Consider the following 20,052-nt stretch of genomic DNA (forward strand, 5'->3'; position numbering starts at 1 on the left):
CCCTTCCACTTGCTTCATCCGCTGCTTTGTTTGTGTCACTGATGCTCAAGGAAGTCTCGCTGTTTAATCGCTTCCCATCGGGAATACATCAAGGCTAGCTGCATTTCAAGGCACACAAACCAGGACAGCAAGTGGCAGGCTCTCCTGAGGAAAGCCTTTCAAAGTTGTGAGCTGTACTGCAAACAAGGCTGGGTACTCCTAGCCCCCCCCCCTGCAAGGGGAGTCTTCGCTCTTCTCAGCAGGAAAGGCAAAAGTCAGCGTTTGCTAGTAGAGTAAGCAAAGGTCATCTTGCAAAAGCCCCTTCCTATTTTCCTGTGTTCCTAGCTAAGTAGTAAAAGAGGATGTAGGAATAGAAAGTGTAAAGGACAAGTCTTTTTTTAGGGAGCTCTTGCTGTGGCTGGCTGGCGGTGTGCATCAGCTTGTGGGAGCAGTGCCTCTCCCTGCACAGATCTGTCACCCAGCAAGAGCAAAGGTCTGCAGAGGTGAGAGACAAACGCCCTCAGGCAGCAAGCTCTGTCTCCTGGCCTAGTAAGCAGCAAAGTGGTAAGAGTTTATCTTCAGCAGAAGTGTAGCCAAGAGATGTCTAGCCTGGTTTGGAGCTGGCTTTTGGGGGGTAGCAATGAATGGCTTCTTGGTGGCTGGGAGTCCCATCAGGCTAATTTACCTTGCTTTACAGTAGGACAGGCTGACCTGTGCTGAACTTTTTGTGGGCAGTATGAACAGAGTTCAGAACAGACTGCTGTTGGCATGCAAGTTAACTTTTGTAAAGATAGTGGTATGCTTGATTTTTCTTATTTATTTATTTGGTCTGTATTTAGACATAACCTTTGTCTTGATTAAGACAGTTAAATTTTTGGAAATGTATTACTTAACTAATGGTTCAGTTACATTGGTGGGTCTCTTAAGTTTTCATTTTCCTTAATTTGGATAAGCCTTTTTATATTTACGTCTAAAATATTCATATTTTCTGTTTCATTTGCCATTTATAAGTAATTTAACACCACTGTCAGCCAATTCTAACAATTGTGCTTTTTTCTCCATTCTATTTAGAGAGAGGTGCCAAACCCGTTACTAATTTTGTGAAGAATCTTTCTGCCTTATCAGACTGGTATTCTATCTACACTTCTGCTATTGCCTTTATTGTAAGTTATTCTATTCCTCTGGGAGTAGTAAGAACTTTTAAAATGTATTGTTTACTGAAATTCAGTGAAACTACCATATCTGAGTAGGGGTGTGCTACAGTTAGGTCAAATCAAACAGTGGAATTACGTTTAACACAAAATATGATGTAGTTGACACTTTAATTATATTTCAAAGCCATTTCAGTTGTGTATTCTGCTTTGTTTTGTAACTGTTAAAGTAACTTAGAACAATCAGGTCATTGTTCTCATGTTCCTTGCTTCCTGTCTCCCTGTCCTATAAATTGATGGTTTCTTCTGCATCTGCAAAATCTCTCCTTTTCTAGAGCTGAAATGCTGATAGAGGCTGTATTTGATAGGAAGGATATTTACCAGCAGTGCTCTTTTCCATTGATTAGGATCATAGTTAGTGATGAGAGACAAAGTGTCTTGATTTGAGTATCGCTTAATGTGCCAACAGGAGGTCTGTGAGCTAAATTTAAGTATTCCCAAGAACTAAATTTAAGTATTCCCACAGGGCTATGTAAGGAAGTTTGCATACTGCTGTGATATAACTATTTAGTGGAGTTTCAACTTGTTATTTTTTTTCTTCTACTTGTGAATTAAATGATCTAAATTCTTTTGGTCACAATATAGACACAATTCTTAGATGTCAAAGAAGACTATTAGCAGTAGTTGTAGCTAACGTGTTGGGATGAGCCTCTTAATGAAAAGGAGCGTGACATTTTCACCAAAGTGATCCACCCCTGTAAGTTACAGAGCCTTATTGGATGCTACTTTGCACCGCACAGTTGAAAGAATAGTGAGAAGGAGCCTGTCCCACCATTGTTAGGTTGGTAAAGAATTTGGGATTTAATTGACCTGAAGTAATGCAGTGAGTTTGTCCTGTTGCCCTGTAAGGGTATAATTGTCATAACTCCTGCTCTTCAACCGTGCTGTTACTTCACTGCCTTAGATGAGGTTCGACCCTATTGTGTTCATGTGGCAGATTCACAGACTTGAGGGTTCACTCTTTTTTTCTACACCATCACATGACTGCAGCCTTGGAAATACTCAGTCTCTCAAGCGGCTGAGAACTACTTAAGTGTTATCTCTGGAGATTTGGTTCAATCTTACAGTTTTAACTTAACATTCATGAAATTCACTGTTGTCAGTCATGGGGTGGCTAAAATCCATTAATGTTCATGATCTGAGTTGCATGATTCTGTACACAGTTGTACAGTGGGAAACAGTCTATGACTCACTGTACCCAAGTTTGTAATCCACATCTCTCTTTTTCTTTCTTTTTCTTACTCTGCAGATTTACATGAATGCTGTATGGCATGGCTGGGCCATTCCTATGTTCTTATTTTTAGCAATTTTGAGGTTGTCCCTAAATTACCTCATAGCCAGGTATTTACTTATATACTAGATCATTCTCCTGTAATGCTTTGCTTAAAATCTGTTTTATTATTATTATCATTGACTCATAACCTATTATCTTTCCTAATGTTGTGAATTCAGCTTAACAAGGTAAAATTCAAACTGATTTCATAACTCAGTTCTATAATTTTTGACTACACTAAGGAATTATCTTTATTTTCTATGACTTAGAATCATAAAATCATAGAAGCATTAAGGTTGGAAAAGCCCTCCGAGATCACCTGGTCCAACCACCCCCTGCCACCAATGCCACCACTAACCCATGTCCCCAAGCACCACGTCCAACCTCTCCTTGAACACCCCCAGGGACGGTGACTCCACCACCTCCCTGGGCAACCCGTCCCAGTGCCTGACTGCTCTTTCTGAGAAGAAGTTTCTCATAATTTGACTTGGGTCATCATAAATGATGCTATGTGCTATCAGACAAATCCCTCAACACTTAAAATTTCTAAAATAAAACTACTCTCCAGTATTCAGAGTATCATAGACCCATAGAATGGCTTGGGTTGGAAAGGACCTCAAGGATCTTCTAGTTCCAATCCCCCTGTCATGGGCAGGGAAGCCACCCACTAGACCAGGTTGCTCAGGGCCTCATCTAACCTGGTCTTAAACCACCTCCAGGGATGGGGCATCCACAACCTCTCTGGACAACAGGAGTAGTTGGAGAATGTCACATATTGAAACTTGCTGATTACTCCTAGAGAGAATTTTCGCCTAGGCAGTTATGTCATTTTCAGGAGCTGATGACACACTTTATCCAAAGAATCTTCAATATGTAAATTCAGTCTCTATTAAAATTTTTGATTTCTTAAATGTGTATACATATATATATATTTTTTTTGCTGAGAGGCTCTTTTAAAATGCTATTACAGGCTTATGGTATTTCCCCCTTAAAATTGGGGTGAGGACCTTTTAGTGTGCATATTGTTAACTCATTTTCTGATTTCCTAATTGGCACTTACTATCTGACACTCCATGCTTTGAAAATTAACAGGAGCAAATAAACTCCTGAATGAGTTGATACAATTTTGTTCGCATAAAAAAAAAAATCCTCTGTGCATGCAGTTCACTTCTGTTGTAAAACTGGTGTACCTGATTCTACCTAATACCATTTAAAAATAATTTATATACATTTAAAGCTGTTTGTGGTTGAGTGCTTGTGATTTTGTTATGTGGTGGTTCGTTTGATGTTTGGATTTTTTTTAAACCATAAGAGTTTATTGCAGAAAACTGCTTTTTAACCTCTTGCAAACAATCCATGTTGGCAGGTGGAGAAGAAATACTTGCTATCTTTAACTATTTCCGTAACTTCTAGGGGTTGGAGAATACAGTGGAGCATTGTGCCTGAAGTTTCTGAACCTGTGGTAAGTCTTTGATCAGTGTGTTCTGTACGCCTAGGTTAAAAGCTGCACCTTCAAAACCTTCCTGTGTGTTTGTGTGGCTAGTTGAGACAAGAAAGAGTAATAAGGTATAAATAAAGACACTACAGCTTCTCTTTCTCTTGCAATTTGGAAACCTTTACTAACAGCACTCTTACGTTTGAGTGCTTCACCGTAACATACCTGCACTTGAATCGCATTTCTGGAATAAATGTTAATGTAAAAGCTTGGGACATGTTAGATCCTGTGAGATCTTCAAGAAGCCTTGCAGTCTCCTTTGTAACATTTTGAAGGTATTATTTACGTACCCTGCTATAAGCAGGGAGTTGGACTAGATGACCTACTATGGTCCCTTCCAACCTGAATTGCCATCTTGCCTTGCTTCCAGGATAATGTTGTTACCTTTAAAAGGTAAAACCTCTACAGAAATAACATTTCTGTGCTAGATCAGAAATAAGTCAGTTAAGGTCTGTGGTGTAGACTGAAAGCCATTGTAACTGCATTGCATCAAAGGCTTACTGTGTCTTTGACAGTGTCATATTACTGTATTTGCATATGTCACAGAGGAAAAGCATTCATAGCTAAAGATAACCATCAGTATGACATAATCAGTAGGTTTAAAACAATGGGAGAAACTTGGTAGATTTAAAGATTGTTTAAAATGAGACTATTGTTGCCAAGAATGTGGAGGGGTCACGTTCTCATGAGGAGTTTTGTAAAATACCAGCTTCTTCTGAGTTGGAAATTAATCGATCGTCTCTCTTTCTTGCCCAAGGAACCCCCAAAAGAGGACCTGACGGTGTCTGAAAAGTTTCAGCTTGTCCTAGATGTGGCTCAGAAGGCTCAGGTATTGTGCTACTCTCATACCTCTCCTGCCGCTTCCCTAAAACATGGAGGCTCGTTCATTCTGAAGTGGTCAATGCACTTTGTTACACACTGTGTGAAAACAAACACTTAAACAACACTTTTCTTGCATGGGGATCTTCACTTACAAGCAATAGGACATCAACAAGGTGGTAAATCTTACCAGTATGCTGAAGCATGGATTCCTATTGCAAATCTGCTAGTGACAAAACTGATTTAAGAAACCATATTCCTTCAAGATTTAATCTGAAGGCTGCTGCTAGTTTAGTTCAACAGTTTGGACTGCATCTCTGGAAAAGTCTGTTTTTCAGACACCACCACCTGCCTAACCCTGAAATCTACTATTTGCATGGCAAAGAGTGAGGGAAGGTTTTCTCCCAGTGAAATCATTTTGGTGAGCTACGCTGGTAGCCCCGTGACTCGACCATCTAGTTGAACCTTGTGCCTTGCCATGAGCCTTGTGCCATGTCTAACAATGTGCTACTGCTCAAAGTAGCTTACTTTTCTGTTGCCAACCGTGTAGTCTTGTCTCCAACCTTCTACTGGCTGTGGTGCGTGCCTGACCCCTTGTTCAGGGGGTTAGCGTAAAATTTATCTGACAGAAAATGAAACCAAGCTCTTGGACAAGTGGAGGGCAAGTGACTGAGAGCAGGGAAGGAGCTTACTGTGGCAGTGAGCCATTGCTAACCTCAGGTAGGAGTGTGGTGAGCCAGCAGCATGGTCTCCTGCTTCAATGATTGTCCCATTGGTAGCAGCGGAACCAATTTATGGGTTCTTTTTGTCTGGGCAATAAGCAACTGTGCTTCTCCTGTGTTTATATGACTACCTTCGGAAGTTTATTGGGAAGATGAAATTTACAGGTGCTGTGACAGCAAGGATCAGTTAGGGAAGGTTGCTGAGTAACGCTGTTAATACAGAGCTGTTGTCTGCAATACAGGAATTACATGGAATCTAATAACGTCAAGAGTGTATTATAAAAACCTCACTGTGGTAGGTTTCAAAAAAAAACAAACAGACCAACATTTCATGAACTCAGTAACTGCTTCCTGAAATGTCAGTGCTCAGAGTGTTTCAACAAACTTCCCATTTTGTTACCAAATGACAGAAGCTCTTAACTTTCAAATTCTGACAACTTAATTTAAAAATGTTAGTGATGTAAACACCTTGCAATCATACCACTGAGGCTGAATAACTTCTTCCCTTCACTTCTAATAATCATGAGTAACAGAACAAGGTGTTAAATGAGATGGAAGTCATTGAATATTGCTGTTCTGTGTTGTATTTACTCATCTACAAAGTATATAAATAGCTAAAAGTTATTGCAAAAATCACTTCCAGGGATTGCTTGTTCTGTAAGATAACTCTGTTGATTTCTATTACGTGGACAAAACCCCACCAAAATAACGCGGGACTTGGATTTAATTCTCTTGCTTTTTATGCAGAACCTTTTTGGAAAGATGGCAGATATACTGGAAAAAATTAAAAAGTAAGTTATCTGACGTGAGTCTTTTTACCCTCTTAAAACAAGACTTGACCTATGTCTGGAAAGCATGGGAATATGGTTTTGATTTTTTTTTCTTTGTTTGTTTGTGTATTTTCAGCTTGTTCATGTGGGTCCAACCAGAAATAACACAGAAGCTCTACATTGCTCTATGGGCGGCTTTTATTGCATCCTGCTTTTTGCCCTACAGGATTATTGGTCTTGCAATGGGTAAACACAATAAATAATTGACCTATTAAAGTCTAGACTTAATGCTTTTAAAATAGAGCATGATCTTCAGGGGGAGAATTTTCGAGTATAAGAAAGAAAACCCTGCATTAATAAATAATGCAGTGTTTTAAAGTATCTTCATTGTGCTTGGCATCATTTGTTGTGTTCATTTTGAAAACCATCTCTGAATACATAATAGAAAAAGTAATGCATTTGCTCCTTGAAGTGGGAAAGTTTATGATGAGCTTTTAGCAGAGGTCTTCAGATTGCCAGCTATAAGGCTTCCAGGAAGTCCTATATTTGGGGTTATTTTTGCTCTCTCTTCCTTGTAAATGAAATACATGGGACCACACAGAAGGCACAAGGATAGTAGGGCTGGAAAAAAAGTGAAGATGTTGATAGGACTACTTGTAGAACTTGGAGGATAGGCTGGAAAAAGCAGACTGCTGTGGGTAAAGTTTCAGATACTTCCACTTTCTGCTGGGAATTAGGAAAAGACAGCTCCCTCTACAGCACAATACTTACATCTATAAGATATAAGGCCATGTTCTGTGAACCAATAGTTACTATTTTTTATTTTTCTTTACTCACTGAAGTTATGAGATGGTCAAATGAGTATTAGCTTTGGTGGCACTGAACTTCAAGCTTCAAATTTAAACATATACATAGATTTGCTTGATATAGCTATTGAATTATGAGTGTGAGGAATTATTTTGTTACTGTGACTCTTAGGAGATCTGAATTGCATTCACTGAAGTTTTAAGAGCATTTCAAACCCTTTTTAGTCTGGCAGAATGCAAGGAAATATCTTCCGTAAGATAAGGCCTACTGGACTGGAAGATACAGTTTAATGCAGTACGTGAGAGCCCTCTGTTGCCATTTAAATTCTTGCAAGGAACTGCAGCGTATAATGCTCTGGCATGTTTCCTGTTTTGGAAGTATATTATGTTTTCAGGATGTTTCTGTTAATAAGCAATGTATGCTTGGATCATTTCAGTGCTCTTCTGTGTAGTAAGAAGCTACGTGTTTAAAATCTGGGGGAGAGAGGGATCTGGGGAGGGGATGAAAAGGAGTAGTTTCCTGCCTTTGTAAGAGGACTCGAAATAGAACCAAGAGAGTGGTTTAGCACCATAAATGAAGATAACTAAAGAAGTTGGTTTCCTTCATGAACTCTTTAAAATGTGGTCAAAACTGGGATGTTCTTAATGCCCTTACAACATGCATACTACAGTGACCTTTTTTTCAGGCCTCTATGCCGGAATCAAGTTTTTCCTTATTGATTTCATCTTCAAACGATGCCCCAGACTAAGAGCCAAGTATGATACTCCTTATATCATCTGGACAAGCCTCCCAACAGATCCACAGCTCAAAGAACGATCTAATGCTACAGTGTCGAGACGGGTAAGGATAATAAGTCATCTTGTCTCTTTGTTCCCAACATCTGAAAATCAGATCCCTATCTCCCTTCCCCCTTTCCCCAGTGACTAGAGCACATTAAAGGGAAGGTTAATTAAACCGCAATGGTCAGTGTTAGTTCTATTTTTATAATTACTTTCAAGATTCACAGAGTTTGCATCTAGAATTTGTTTCTTGTAAGAAATTAATTTATTATGAAAATGTGTATATATTTATACACATACACACAAATAATGCAAATCATAGGAAGCTAAATGCACAAAAATGATGCTGTCCATACTCATATCAATTTCTGTAACATACATTGTGTGATTTTTGTTGTCAAAATTTAGTTTTGTGTAGCTTTTCTCTATTCCCAGATATTCTTTTTAGTGGAGATTCAGCTGCTTGTGTGGATTGAAGAACAGTTTGTTTGTTTTTAAAAAAAAAAGATTGAGTGTATGTAGCTTACTGATGGGATAAGTATTGATAGAATTAGTAAAGCAGTTCACATATTTAGGTATTATGTCTTAAGGTTATTCGTATTAGATGACAAGTAAGTGTAGTGGTGACAAATAACTTTTCACCATGTTGGTACTCATAACAGTAATTTTTTCTTTTGTTAAAGTCTCATAGAATTTATTTTAATCCCATTTTAGTGTTTGCTTAATGCCTCTTATTACAATATGCAATTGCATTCATGGGGTTTCTGAGTTCTTTCATAAACTCCCTTACTATAATGTGAAGCACTTAGCAATAATTCAGCCTGAGAACACATCTGGGGAGCAAAATGGATAAACGCATGAACCCTTGGTTAACCTGTCAAGAAGAAGACAAAATTTCATGTCTGGGGGAAATTTAACAGTAGGTGGCAAAATGGTAACAGCAGTGTGACTTGAGTATTTCAGAAGGAAGTAGAAGAGAAGGAAAATCTCTGACTGAAAGTGACTCTTTTGTTTGTATTTTCTAAGGGGTGAGAGAGATGAGTGAGTGGTTAGACAGAGCTGTAGGTTCTGTCAGCCACAGTCAGACTATTTCAGTTGCTTGTAGAAGGTTGACTTAAAACTTTCTTACCATTCTGTTATCATTGCAGGTTATCACTCGCTGTGATGATTGTGTAATTTGTTTTAGGGATGGAAAGGCTCTGAACTGCTGAAGTTGAATCTGTCATCCATAGACGACAGTAATTGTCCTTCCTAGACCTTCCTTAACAACTTAAGTTTTGACAAGCAGACCAGGGTTTTGAGACTGACTTGACAGGGTTGGCTTTTCTCCCTGGAAAGGACATGCAGGACTGCATTACCTGCTTCAAAATGTCTTTGAAAGCATTATCTTGGTCTCTGTATCTCTCCTTTTTTTCTATTATTATTTTATAAAAGGTAAAAGCCAAATGGGTTTTCCTTTTTTCCTTTTTGACCCCCATACAAAAGGCAAAGCCTGGAAGCATGCACAGCTTATGTGCATTTGCTTTGGCTTATTATCCTTAAATAGCATACACGACACTGTAAAATTAGACACCATGCATTGCCTGTACCACCCTGACCAAGTGTCCTTTGAGAAAAATCCTGACACCAGTGTCTGATTGGTAAATATTGTATGTCAAAAGCTGAGGACAGGTCAAGTGGAAGCAGCAAGGAATCCTGTTTGCCTGCTTCTGAGTCGTGAGTGACAGTCTTTGGCAGGCAGGACTCCTCTGCCATTACAAATCCAATGACTTCCAGTTATATTTAAGGCTTATTGATATATTGGGTTTGATGCTTTGCTTTTAGGAATGGACCATGGTTTGTCTCTAGCCTGGGTGGTTATATATATTATATATAGCTAAATGAGCTACTTGTTTTAGTGGAAACACTTGCCTGTTTTAGGAAGGACTCAAAGTAAGGGCAGAGCTGTTCACATCTCCAGCCTCAGGATGGGGTATGATACTGAAGCTTAACCACCTTTTTATTTTTTGCCTCTTTTCTAATGGTTAGGTAGGAAGCCGTGCAGCAGAGGGCAGGAATAATCTTTATTCCAGAGCAAAACACACTATCTCTTTTGTCCTGACCTTCTGCGTGTCTTGGGACGTGGAGCTTCACCTGGTTACGTGTGTATGGAGCCAAATAACTCGTCCAAGAGAGCCTTCCAAAAATTCATCTGATCTTTACTCCCACACAAAGAATTGGGGAAGCTTTCCTTGGTGCCAGGGGCTTACTCACTGCTAAGGGCAGAGCACAAGGGCAGTAACTGAAGCAATAGTACAGTTATTGTCAACTATTTTCTTTCAATCTCAACTTTCTTTATTCTTTTCCCTTGAGGCATCGTTGTATTACGGTTACCCTAAAAGCTGGATGGTAAATACCCTCTGTTGTGCATAACTGTTTTGTCAGTCTGATTTTATACTCAGCGATTGCAGTGCACACTTCTCATTTGCTTTATATTTCTTTTGTTAGAGCTAAATCCTGTGAAGTGTTGAGTGCTGCCAACTTACGCTCAAAAAGTGGCTGAGGCTAGCTACCCTCCAACAGCATTGGGCTGCGCAGGAGAAGGGCTTAGTCCCGAGCTTGCATGTTGTCAGTTTGCCAGTTGTTTAACTGCATGTGTGCAGTAGGACTAAGAACGGGGCTGGTACTGCTTTCATGACAAAAGCCAGCCTTGAAAACTGTGTGCTGTGCTACCAAGGTGAAAAAAGCAAATGGAGGCAAGCTTTCTGAAAGAAACTGCCTTCGGTCCTTCCAGAAACAAGGCCTTTTTTTAGGGCAGTCCCAGTGGTTCAGGAGCCCTGTTTAAAAGTAGATTTTACTGAAGGACTTCAGTATTTAAGAACTCCATGCTCCTTTTTTCCTTTTTTTTTTTTTTTTTTCTCCTCAAGGATGCTGACAACCATTTCAGTTTTATTTCACATGTCTACACTCAAAAGTCAGTGGAACTTCAAAGGAAAGCAAAGATCAATGACTCTAACACAACCTGAATAAATTGAACTGGTGTGCTCTAACCACTGCTAACTCTCATTTTTAATTGCATTCATTGTATGTAGTCTTTTGGTATGTGAGCAAGATCTTGCAGCTTCACTCAGTTCATGTTTTATTCTATGTATTATACTGTTAAATAGACTTCACTTTTTTCTTTTGTCACTGTCACATTTGTGTTGTTTGTTTCTTTTCCTGCTAGCTGTCAGGGCATGAAAAGGTATGGATCGTAGCGTGGAAAACTTCCTTTCAATTTCAGCATTTGTATTCATAATGAGCTTATGCAGTTTGGCGTGCCTTTTTCTTTGTTTGCTCTTTTTTCTTTATAAACTTATTTTGTGCAAAAATATCTTGTGCTTGGCCTGTCTCTCGAAGACAAGCTAAGTACTGATAATATATTAGCTATTACTAGTTCCATTAGGGTAGTAATTTGGAGTTGCGTGCAGTGACTTAGCTGTATCTAATCAGATTACCATTTCTCTACAGTAAAGGGTATTTTTAGGGCAGGAATGTGCAGTGCCATGTGCTTTCGTCCCCGCAAAGGGTGCCTGTCAAAGCAGAGCACTTTGAAAGGTTGTCTTCAGATAGCACGTTACAGCCTGTGGTAAAGAAGTAGTAGAATTCAGTAGTCCAAAGTCAATTTCAGTGAAGTTAATGAAAATTCTTGTCTTACAGTTTGTTTGTTTGCTTGTTTTTCAAGGTAGAATAGTTAGTCATGTTTTTAAGAGAAAGGCTTCGCTGATCAGTCTAAAATTATGTTTATTTTTATTTTTTTGCAGCTTCAGACAGCAGCATCCAGAAGTTATGTGGGCTCAAATGCCCCGACCGGAATAAACAAAGATGAAGACACGAGTCGTTTCCATACCACCAAGAGGGGCAATTTCCATGAAGTTTTTAACTTGTCAGAAAATGAGCGTCCTTTAGCAGGTACTGCAATGGGAAGGCTACATTACTGGAATCTGTTCCAAAAAGCTGAGGATAATTTCAAGTTGGATTCAGTGCAATGTACAAATATAAGCCTGTAATTAGCAAATGCCTACTTTCAATTAAGATGAATGGAGGTGATCTCCTTCATTCTTTATCCTTACAATTCTCTGTGAGAATCCACAGCCTGTCATGCCTTTTGTGGTAGTGCAAATGTTAAACTAAAAATCGTGTATGTGTGGTGGTTTTTTTCTGATTTATTATTTTTTATTTTTATTATTTTTACCAGTATAAAACAGACATTACAGTGTCTATAAACACCTTGTTTAGGCTTTGCTTTGTAAATACTTCTGATTTTGGGTATGTAAGGTTTCATTTTCAGTGTTTTCTGCTTCTTTATAAAGTAATTGCTAGGGGTAATATCTGTTTTTCTCTTTCTTAAAGTAAGATTTATTTATTTTTTTTAGTGTGTGAAAATGGCTGGCGCTGCTGCTTGATTAATAGAGATAGGAAGATGCCTACAGACTACATCAGGAATGGAATTCTTTATGTCACAGAAAAGTGAGTCATTACATTTGACACATTTCTTAGGAGGGAAGTGCAACAGACGTTAAAAAATTGAATCTGAAAGCAGTCCTTTGACAATATTTTGAAACAACACTGCTGATAAGTGGGTATCAAGTGCCTTTTTGAGGTGCTTTAAAACCTCAAGAAAGCACTGTAGGAGAGGGAGAACTAAATCTGGGGTGTGGCAAAGCTTAACAAACATGTTTTTGTCTTGGAAAGGCTTGCATGGGAATGGAGAACAGCTCTGTGTAGTTAGTTGTTAGTAGCTGCAGTCCTTGATATGGATATCATACTTACTGTATGTATATTAAAAAAAGAAACTAAACACTAACTGAATTTTGAGAGTTGTGATTAATGGTTATTTAGCAAATACTCTGGTTCATTTTTTTTAAAGCCAACTGAACTTACAGGTTTCCTTGAATCAATGTGCCACAACAGCAAAAAAATAGAAATTCAAGCCTTGGTTTCAAAACTAGTATTTATGTTTGGTTTTAATTCTTACTTTCTCTTTTCCCCCTCCCCTGTGCTGAAATAAATATCATGACTACTGGTTGCCTCTTGCACTGAAATTCCTTTGGAGTGTAATGAATGGAAGTAAAGCTAATCTGTATGCAATGTCACCTAATGATAGAGGGCGTTTAGAATCTCTAGCATTTAGAAATCTGAGCTTTTGTCTGCATCACAATGATATGTAACTAACACAGTATTTTCCATTAATCTTCTAGGAAAGTAAAATATTTATAAGCCTTCTGAGATCTAGTATTTTAACTCTTTAAGGCTCTACTGTTTTCTTGTATCTTTAAAATACTTGTTGGGCTCAGAAATTCAATGCAGTAATCTAAAAATAATATTTTTTTTTTGTGTATGCATACTGTATGTTCTGAGTTTACAAACACATTAGTTTCTAGAATTTACAAATGTTTGTTCTTGGAAGCTGTAACTGAATTGCATGTTGTTTGCCTCTTTTTGTGTAAAGCTGATTTCAACCTGTGAGATTTCAAACTTCAGAAGTGACAGGAAGGATACTGTGAGCTTCGTTTTAGAATACTGTATCAAAATGAGCATTTTCTTTCCTTGTTTTCAGTTACTTGTGCTTTGAAAGCTCCAAATCTGGCTCATCTAAAAGAAATAAGGTTATAAAGCTAACGGATATAACGGATATTCAGAAGGTATGGCTGCTTTGTGTTTCAAGTAGGGGACAAAGCTGGGTTTCTGCTCAACTAGTTTTGTTTTGTTTTTCTGTGGTGTTTTTTATTGTTTGTTTGATACTGTAAAGAAAAAAAGGATAATATTGATGATTTTTATAACTAAGAGATAATTCTTTGGTCAAAGAATATTTTCCAGAACTGTTTGGTTAGCCAGTTAGACTGACCATACACAAACTCACTATGAGCATAAAAGTGTATTAAATTCTTACACTCTTGATTTATTTTAAAATTAAAGTTGTACTGTTTCTTAATTCCTGTATTGACCAGAATTGTGTAGGCTTTAAGAAGATTTTTGTTAGCAGTAATTGTGTAATGTTAACTTAAATTTGTGTGTCGATGTAGGTAGATGCACCATCTTAAATGTAGGTGCCTCAGAGGGAAGAGGGATTATTTCAACCATTAGAGTAACATTATTGGATCAGAGCTTTGTCTTGGTGGCATCCCATCACTAAAAGAGGGGAAAAGTGGATGGTCAGAAGCATGGCAAGTAAGGTGTGTGAGCCTCTGGTTGAGTTTTATCAGCCCGCTGTTACCAGAGGCTTTAGTCCACACCTAGCATCATGCTATATGGAGATATTTGTTAACCTCTCTGTAATTATCTAACACCTGAAGGCCAACACCAGCGCTTTCTACTGCATCCCGTGGCCATGAGTGCAGTCGTTTATATTATGTTGTTCAGAGAAGTAATTTGGTCTGGTGTGTGCTGTTTAGCTACCTCCAGATTTTCAAATGACTTTCTTCCATTTATGTCACATCTATAAATGAGACGACTTGAGCTCAGATTGAACATTCTCATTGGAATTAATAATTCATAGCGATGCATTTAATCATACTCGAAGCAACGAGGGCTTGTTGTTTAGTAGCATGCTGCGAATGTTCCTTTGTATCTGTGTAGCTTCTTAATGAAGATGAGACAGAGATCATGCAGCCAAGCATAAAAACATACTGTGCCTTGCTTCGTTTGTGGATGGGTAAAAACATGCCACGCTCAGGCTCCTTCCATATTTAGGATATTCTCTAGTTCTGCCAACTGTATTTCATCTTAGCTTTAGAGGTTTTCTTCAAAAAGCCCAGCTGTACATACTCTGTTGGTCTATTGAGTTTTGAAAAGAAGCCTTTTCTGGTTTCTTTCCTGCTTCTTTAAACAGTAGATGAATATTAGTTCCAGGGAAACCTTTAGATAATACACACTTCCACACTTTTTCTTGCCTGTTTATGCATGTATATTTACATGTATGTGCATATCTATATGTATAATATATATATTATGTATATATACACACAGAGACATGTATGTGGCAGGAAGGGAAGGGGCAGTGTTGGCTGCACAAGCAGTGCTGTGCCCGTGGACACCAGGGGCAGAGGGGAGTGCCTGGCCTGCTCTTGTTTTTACTGCAGGTCTGTTAGTTGTGGCTGGGAGGGTCTGCCATTGATGGGTTGCATGACCTCTCAACACCTTTTGCAGTTGTTCAGTAGATATGAGCTATCTTTTGGTCTGTGCTTGGTCTTTTCAGTATAAAGTGCTCTCTGTTCTCCCGGGATCAGGGATGGGTATTGCTGTATCAACACCATCTACACAAAAAGTAAGTAGCTGGCTATATCTTTATGTCTGGTTATATCTATATGGCTGTGTTTGACTTCATGCTCTTTTTGTCTTCTTTCTCTTGGCTTGCACCAGCTAGCACCAGGCTCTTTTATTTTTTTCCCCACTCATGCTAGTGTTTGTCTCCTTTATTTCATTTGTGTGCATATCAGCATGTCTGGTTTCAGAATTTGAATGAATTAAACATTCAGCTTGTTTTCCTGCATCTGGACTATTTTACTGCAACATTTCAGACAGATTCACTTCTGCCTTTCTGCTCCTTTATTTCATTACCTCCTTTGAGAGCATAGGGGGTGGTCTGCAGTGCAAACAGTCTGAAGCTCAAAGTTGATGGCTTGACAGTATCTTTGTGTCTGCTGCATGGCAGGTTTGGGGGTAGAAGGGCCTGACCCTCAGGATTCAGTTTTCCTGTTTCGACCTTATTGTGCTAAAGATTTAAACACCTCTAAGCCTCAAATACCTTTGGGACAACTGAAGCTTTTCTTAACATGTTACTGTACCTCGTTTTAAACTAACCACTTATAAATAGCTTTGCTTTAAGTCATATGAGGGTTGTACCAGGCTTTCTGCTCACTTTTTTAATACTGAGAAGTACTTAATAAAGAGGTTGAAAATGCTAATCTACCTAAATAAATATTTTATGAGCTGAAGCTAAGAGGCACTGATAAAGAGTCTTAGCAACCTTTAACAAAGGCAGAGGTCAATCAGGGAAACTTCATGCACTGAGCGGATGACAGAGTTAAAATATTCTCTACTGCTAGTACTCTGTGCAGATGAACTTTATGCCATGGTTGTTTTAGGAAGAGACTGGTGAAGTGAAAATATTAGAAACTCTGGCGTGCATCCAAGGATTTAATAGAGAAAAGGATTTTTACTTCTTTATGAATGCACTTTGAATATAGTTCATCTCCTGCTGCTAATGATCTGGCCAAAAGTATACCTGAAAGAAGACTTTTCTTTTCCAAACTGACATGATATTTTTTCTGATATTTTCCTTTTCCCTGTCATCCAGCCGTTGGTGTTTGGTGCCATGGTACACCGAGACGAAGCTTTTGAGACGATTTTCAACCAGTATGTGAAAATAACGTCTGCATCATCCAACAGTGAGAGCTAGTATCTTATCATAGAAGACCTAAAGGAAACTTTCTTATTTTACAACTTGGTAGTGAAAAAAAATGAACATCCTCATCTATTTTGCAATAATTTTTCTTGTCTGGTGGTTTATATTCTATCTGTTACATAAATCAAGTGTATTTTATATATGCCTTCATGTTTGTTTTTAAGGTTTTTGTAAAAAACAAACAAAAAACCACAAAAAACAAAATGAAACAAGACGGTGAAAGTGCTATCATCACTATTAGCCTTGCACATTAAGCACTTTTAATGTTTATTTACTGACATTAAAAGCTGGGAAGACACTTGGAGAACTGACGAAATAATGGACTGAAATAGGTTGATCCCTTTAACTCCACTGATATCACTAGGGATACATTTGTCCCATTATCTCATTTATTTTTTTCCCCAAGACATGAGAATGACAACTCTAGTAGCCTGAAGTCTGTTTCTTCAGCTCTGAGTTTTTAATTGGGTTCTACATTAAAACTGGTAGCAACACCAAGGAAGTATTATCATCGTAGTATTTCTGTATTTGTAAATGCACTTAAAATAACTCCTCCTTGCTAATTCTTGCATTGCAGAAGGATATTTTACTGGTTGGGTTAGGTTCAGATTTTCCTGCGTACAGAGGTTTAAATTGTTTGTACAGTGAATTGGAGGAAAAAGTTTGTAACTATATCTTCCTTTCCGAATGAACCAAAGTAAGAGGAAGGAAGGCAGGCAGATACTTTTTATAAAAGACGGCATCAAAATGTTGTTCCTAAAATGTTAGGCATCGTATATTTGTATTTCTGTAGATAACTTGTCACAGAAGGGCTCAACTATTGTACATGTTGTATGTACAAGGTGTTTGTATGTTAATGCATAAAAGACTTGCAGGCTTTTTGTGTTGGGGGAGGCGGGAATAATTAAACTAAACTGAGATATGACTCTTTTAATTTAGCTTTTCTCTTGAGTTACCTTCTAATAACACTATAATATAGCAACTGAAAGCACTATTTCCTTTTCAGAACATAATTTGAGGGGCACTGGAATGTTGCTGTGTTTCCCCGTGCAAAATTAAATTTTAGTTACAATTAAACCCAATGGCCAGGTAAAACAGGAAGGCTGGGCTCCTTATCTAAACTCTCTCAGGCCTTTCTAGCAGCAAAGCACATATTTGACCTTCATCTTTAATACAGAAAGCTTTTATATTGTATACAATAGCACCCTTCTGAGAGGTTTAGAATTATATTTGCATTTTTCTTAAAGCACAGTAGGAGTTACTCTATGCCTTCCCGTTTGTCTTCTCCTTTGCTATGTCCTTTGAGTTGCTAGTGTGGATGTCTCCAGACATCATATGAAGGTCCCCCCGAAAAAGTAATTTTGCAGATGCAGATTCTTACCTAAAAAATGGGACTTTGTTCTATGTTTTGTTTTGTTTTGTATTTTTTTTTTTAATCGGGGATTTTTCTTTCTTTGTGGGGAACGGGGTAAAATGAATGATGGGCAGGGGAGCCAAGCACCAAAGGGTCTTTAACTCTTAGCACAATTTTTACTTCAAGTCTCTCAACAACTGCAGCAGGACTGAAGAAGGTGGCAGTCAAACTGCGCAAACCTATTTCAGTCTGGCCATGACGAGGTATGATAGAAGAACTTGATGTGAACTTGACGTGAAGAAATACTGTTGAACGCTGTGAGTTGGTTGGGTGTTGTAAAGGAAAACACTGACTGCAGTAAAACTCCATTCCCTGAGTGGAACTGTGAGCACGAGCTGGGGAGAATCCACCAGAAGGGCTAGGATGCAATTTTTGAGCTCACTGAGTAGAGCACCTTTACGTGACCAGAAAAAGGGGGGCATTTCCGATACCTCCTTAGGTATGGTGTACATCAGGACCTGAAAGCTTAACATACAAGTGAAGTTGGCTGAGAAATGCATTTTGCCACCATCTAATGTGGGTGTAGCTTGACAGTTTGTGGCTTCTTCACTTTACATATGCAGGTTTTTTGTTTAAATTCCTTGAACTTAAAGTTTTTCTTCAAACCTGCTTTGAAGTCAATTAATCTTTTTTTGTAACTGCTGTGTATTACCATTTGACCTTCCTTTCTAGAAGCTTCCTTGAATAGTAAGTGTGGCTAATAGGCATTAAAATCGCTTAATGTTATATAAATCTTAACCAGATTCATTCATTTTGTCTTAAGGAAAAATCACTTGAGTGTGTTTCAAGCTATTGTTTTTTTCCCGAGGAAACAGAAAACTATATTTTTTACAGAGAGCATGCTCTTTTTCTTATTTTTGTATCATTTTTTCAAGTGTAATTTATATCTTCACTCTGATCATAGCAGCAGTTTCAGTAGGAAATCAGTTGACTGGCACTTACTACTCCCCCCACACGTCCCCCCTCGCTGTTTGACCCTAGCATACAGGGTTGTCCTAGATCCTGGTTCCCAAAGGAGCCGTAGGTCCTGCGCTTGTGGTGCCAGGACAATTAACCACGCCTAGGCTTCAGAGAGGGAGAAAAGAAATAATTATCCTTTTCCCAGCCTGAAATGCCTCATGCACAATATGCTCTTTTTTTGTCTGAGCAAGGAAACTAGAAACTTGTTAGGAAATTTAATAATCTAATTTGAAATTAATCCACGCTTTAACAGTGTGAATTTAAAACCGGACTCCTCTTAAAGCAGTAAACCTAGTGCAAACTGCAATGCAGCATCTTTTCATTCTAACGTATAGAAAAAAGACTGGATTTTTTTTTAAAGGAATTGTAATATAACTGTCAGACATCTGTGTACATATTTGACAAGGTTCACTTCCATTAGGTTGTCCAGGTTACTGCTATGGAATTGCTCGTGTGTTACCAAACATCAGAGCTGGTAGAAAGTCCCCTCGGTGTGTTTACTCACGAGTGCTCCTCTGCCCGCTCTTCTGCTACATCCTCACGGGCTTGGAGGGGATGGACAGTGAGTAAATATGTACTTGACTTGTACAATTACACTCCAGTTAACCTTAAATTCCACTTGTCCTACCGAGCTTTGCAGTGTAGCCTGCTGTGTGCTTCATCAGCAGGCTGGGTAGCATCACTTAATGTAAAGTGTTACTTTCTAATAGCAGAAGGTGATGTTCTTGTCTTTCTGTTTGCTGTTAATATTTGCAGTTCTGTTGGTGTGTGTGGTTCACTGCTGGATCATTCAGGTGTAATTGGGTTTAGCTTTTTTCAGTCGAATTGCATTGGTTAGTTTGAGTCCCTTTTACAGGAATAAAAAAAAAGGGAGATGAAAACTGACTGCTTTAATTATTTATTGATGACCATTTAAATTCAAAAGGCAAAAAAAAAAATTATAAAGCTGAAATATGAAATCATGCCTTTCCGTACACTGTAGCTTTTGTGAGGCAAGATTGAGAGAAACAAGCTATTTATAAGTAGCAACACCACACAGGAAGCCAGCAGCAAAACCCTCCTATTGTTCCTGCAGACAAAGAAAAACACAATTTTACCCAATCTTGAAGAGATGAAAGGATGTACTTTTTTTTGGCTACTTAAACTTGTATTAAAAACACTGGTAGTTTTTATTGAATTCTGTACATTTTGGCAGATGTTTAATTTCTACTACTAATCATTGAGATATAATGGATGTTAAAATTTTTATGTCTGAAGTTCGAGTCTATATTTTGAAGTTGTAAATAACTCATTATCAGTGTAACTTTTGTTTGACAAAAGACTTATACTGTATGAAGAATTGAAATAATGAAATAATTTGCCCTGTACATTTTTTAAGAAAATCTTGTTTGTTTAAAA

At 38.2% G+C, this 20,052-nt stretch overlaps 1 protein-coding gene across 7 annotated transcripts in view; it reads left to right on the forward strand.

Moving 5' to 3' along the window:
• Positions 1-19,643, forward strand: part of GRAMD4 (GRAM domain containing 4) — a 78,766-nt gene extending 59,123 nt beyond the window's left edge. For 4 of the 7 annotated variants that reach the window (XM_027458742.3, XM_021275535.4, XM_021275521.4 and 1 more), the window contains exons 8-21: positions 1,051-1,142; positions 2,440-2,531; positions 3,877-3,925; positions 4,716-4,787; positions 6,247-6,290; positions 6,406-6,515; positions 7,762-7,916; positions 10,208-10,243; positions 11,061-11,078; positions 11,638-11,785; positions 12,250-12,343; positions 13,434-13,518; positions 15,072-15,140; positions 16,173-19,643. In XM_027458742.3, the coding sequence (XP_027314543.1) occupies positions 1,051-1,142; positions 2,440-2,531; positions 3,877-3,925; positions 4,716-4,787; positions 6,247-6,290; positions 6,406-6,515; positions 7,762-7,916; positions 10,208-10,243; positions 11,061-11,078; positions 11,638-11,785; positions 12,250-12,343; positions 13,434-13,518; positions 15,072-15,140; positions 16,173-16,274 (1,166 nt within the window). In that variant the 3' untranslated portion in view covers positions 16,275-19,643. The remainder of the gene's footprint in view (positions 1-1,050; positions 1,143-2,439; positions 2,532-3,876; positions 3,926-4,715; positions 4,788-6,246; positions 6,291-6,405; positions 6,516-7,761; positions 7,917-10,207; positions 10,244-11,060; positions 11,079-11,637; positions 11,786-12,249; positions 12,344-13,433; positions 13,519-15,071; positions 15,141-16,172) is intronic. The other 3 variants (XM_072032919.1, XM_072032922.1, XM_027458724.3) reach the window with 2 other exon arrangements.
• The last annotated feature ends 409 nt before the right edge of the window (positions 19,644-20,052 follow it).

This window comes from Anas platyrhynchos, chromosome 1 (genome assembly GCF_047663525.1).
Source record: "Anas platyrhynchos isolate ZD024472 breed Pekin duck chromosome 1, IASCAAS_PekinDuck_T2T, whole genome shotgun sequence".
NCBI lineage: Eukaryota > Metazoa > Chordata > Aves > Anseriformes > Anatidae > Anas > Anas platyrhynchos.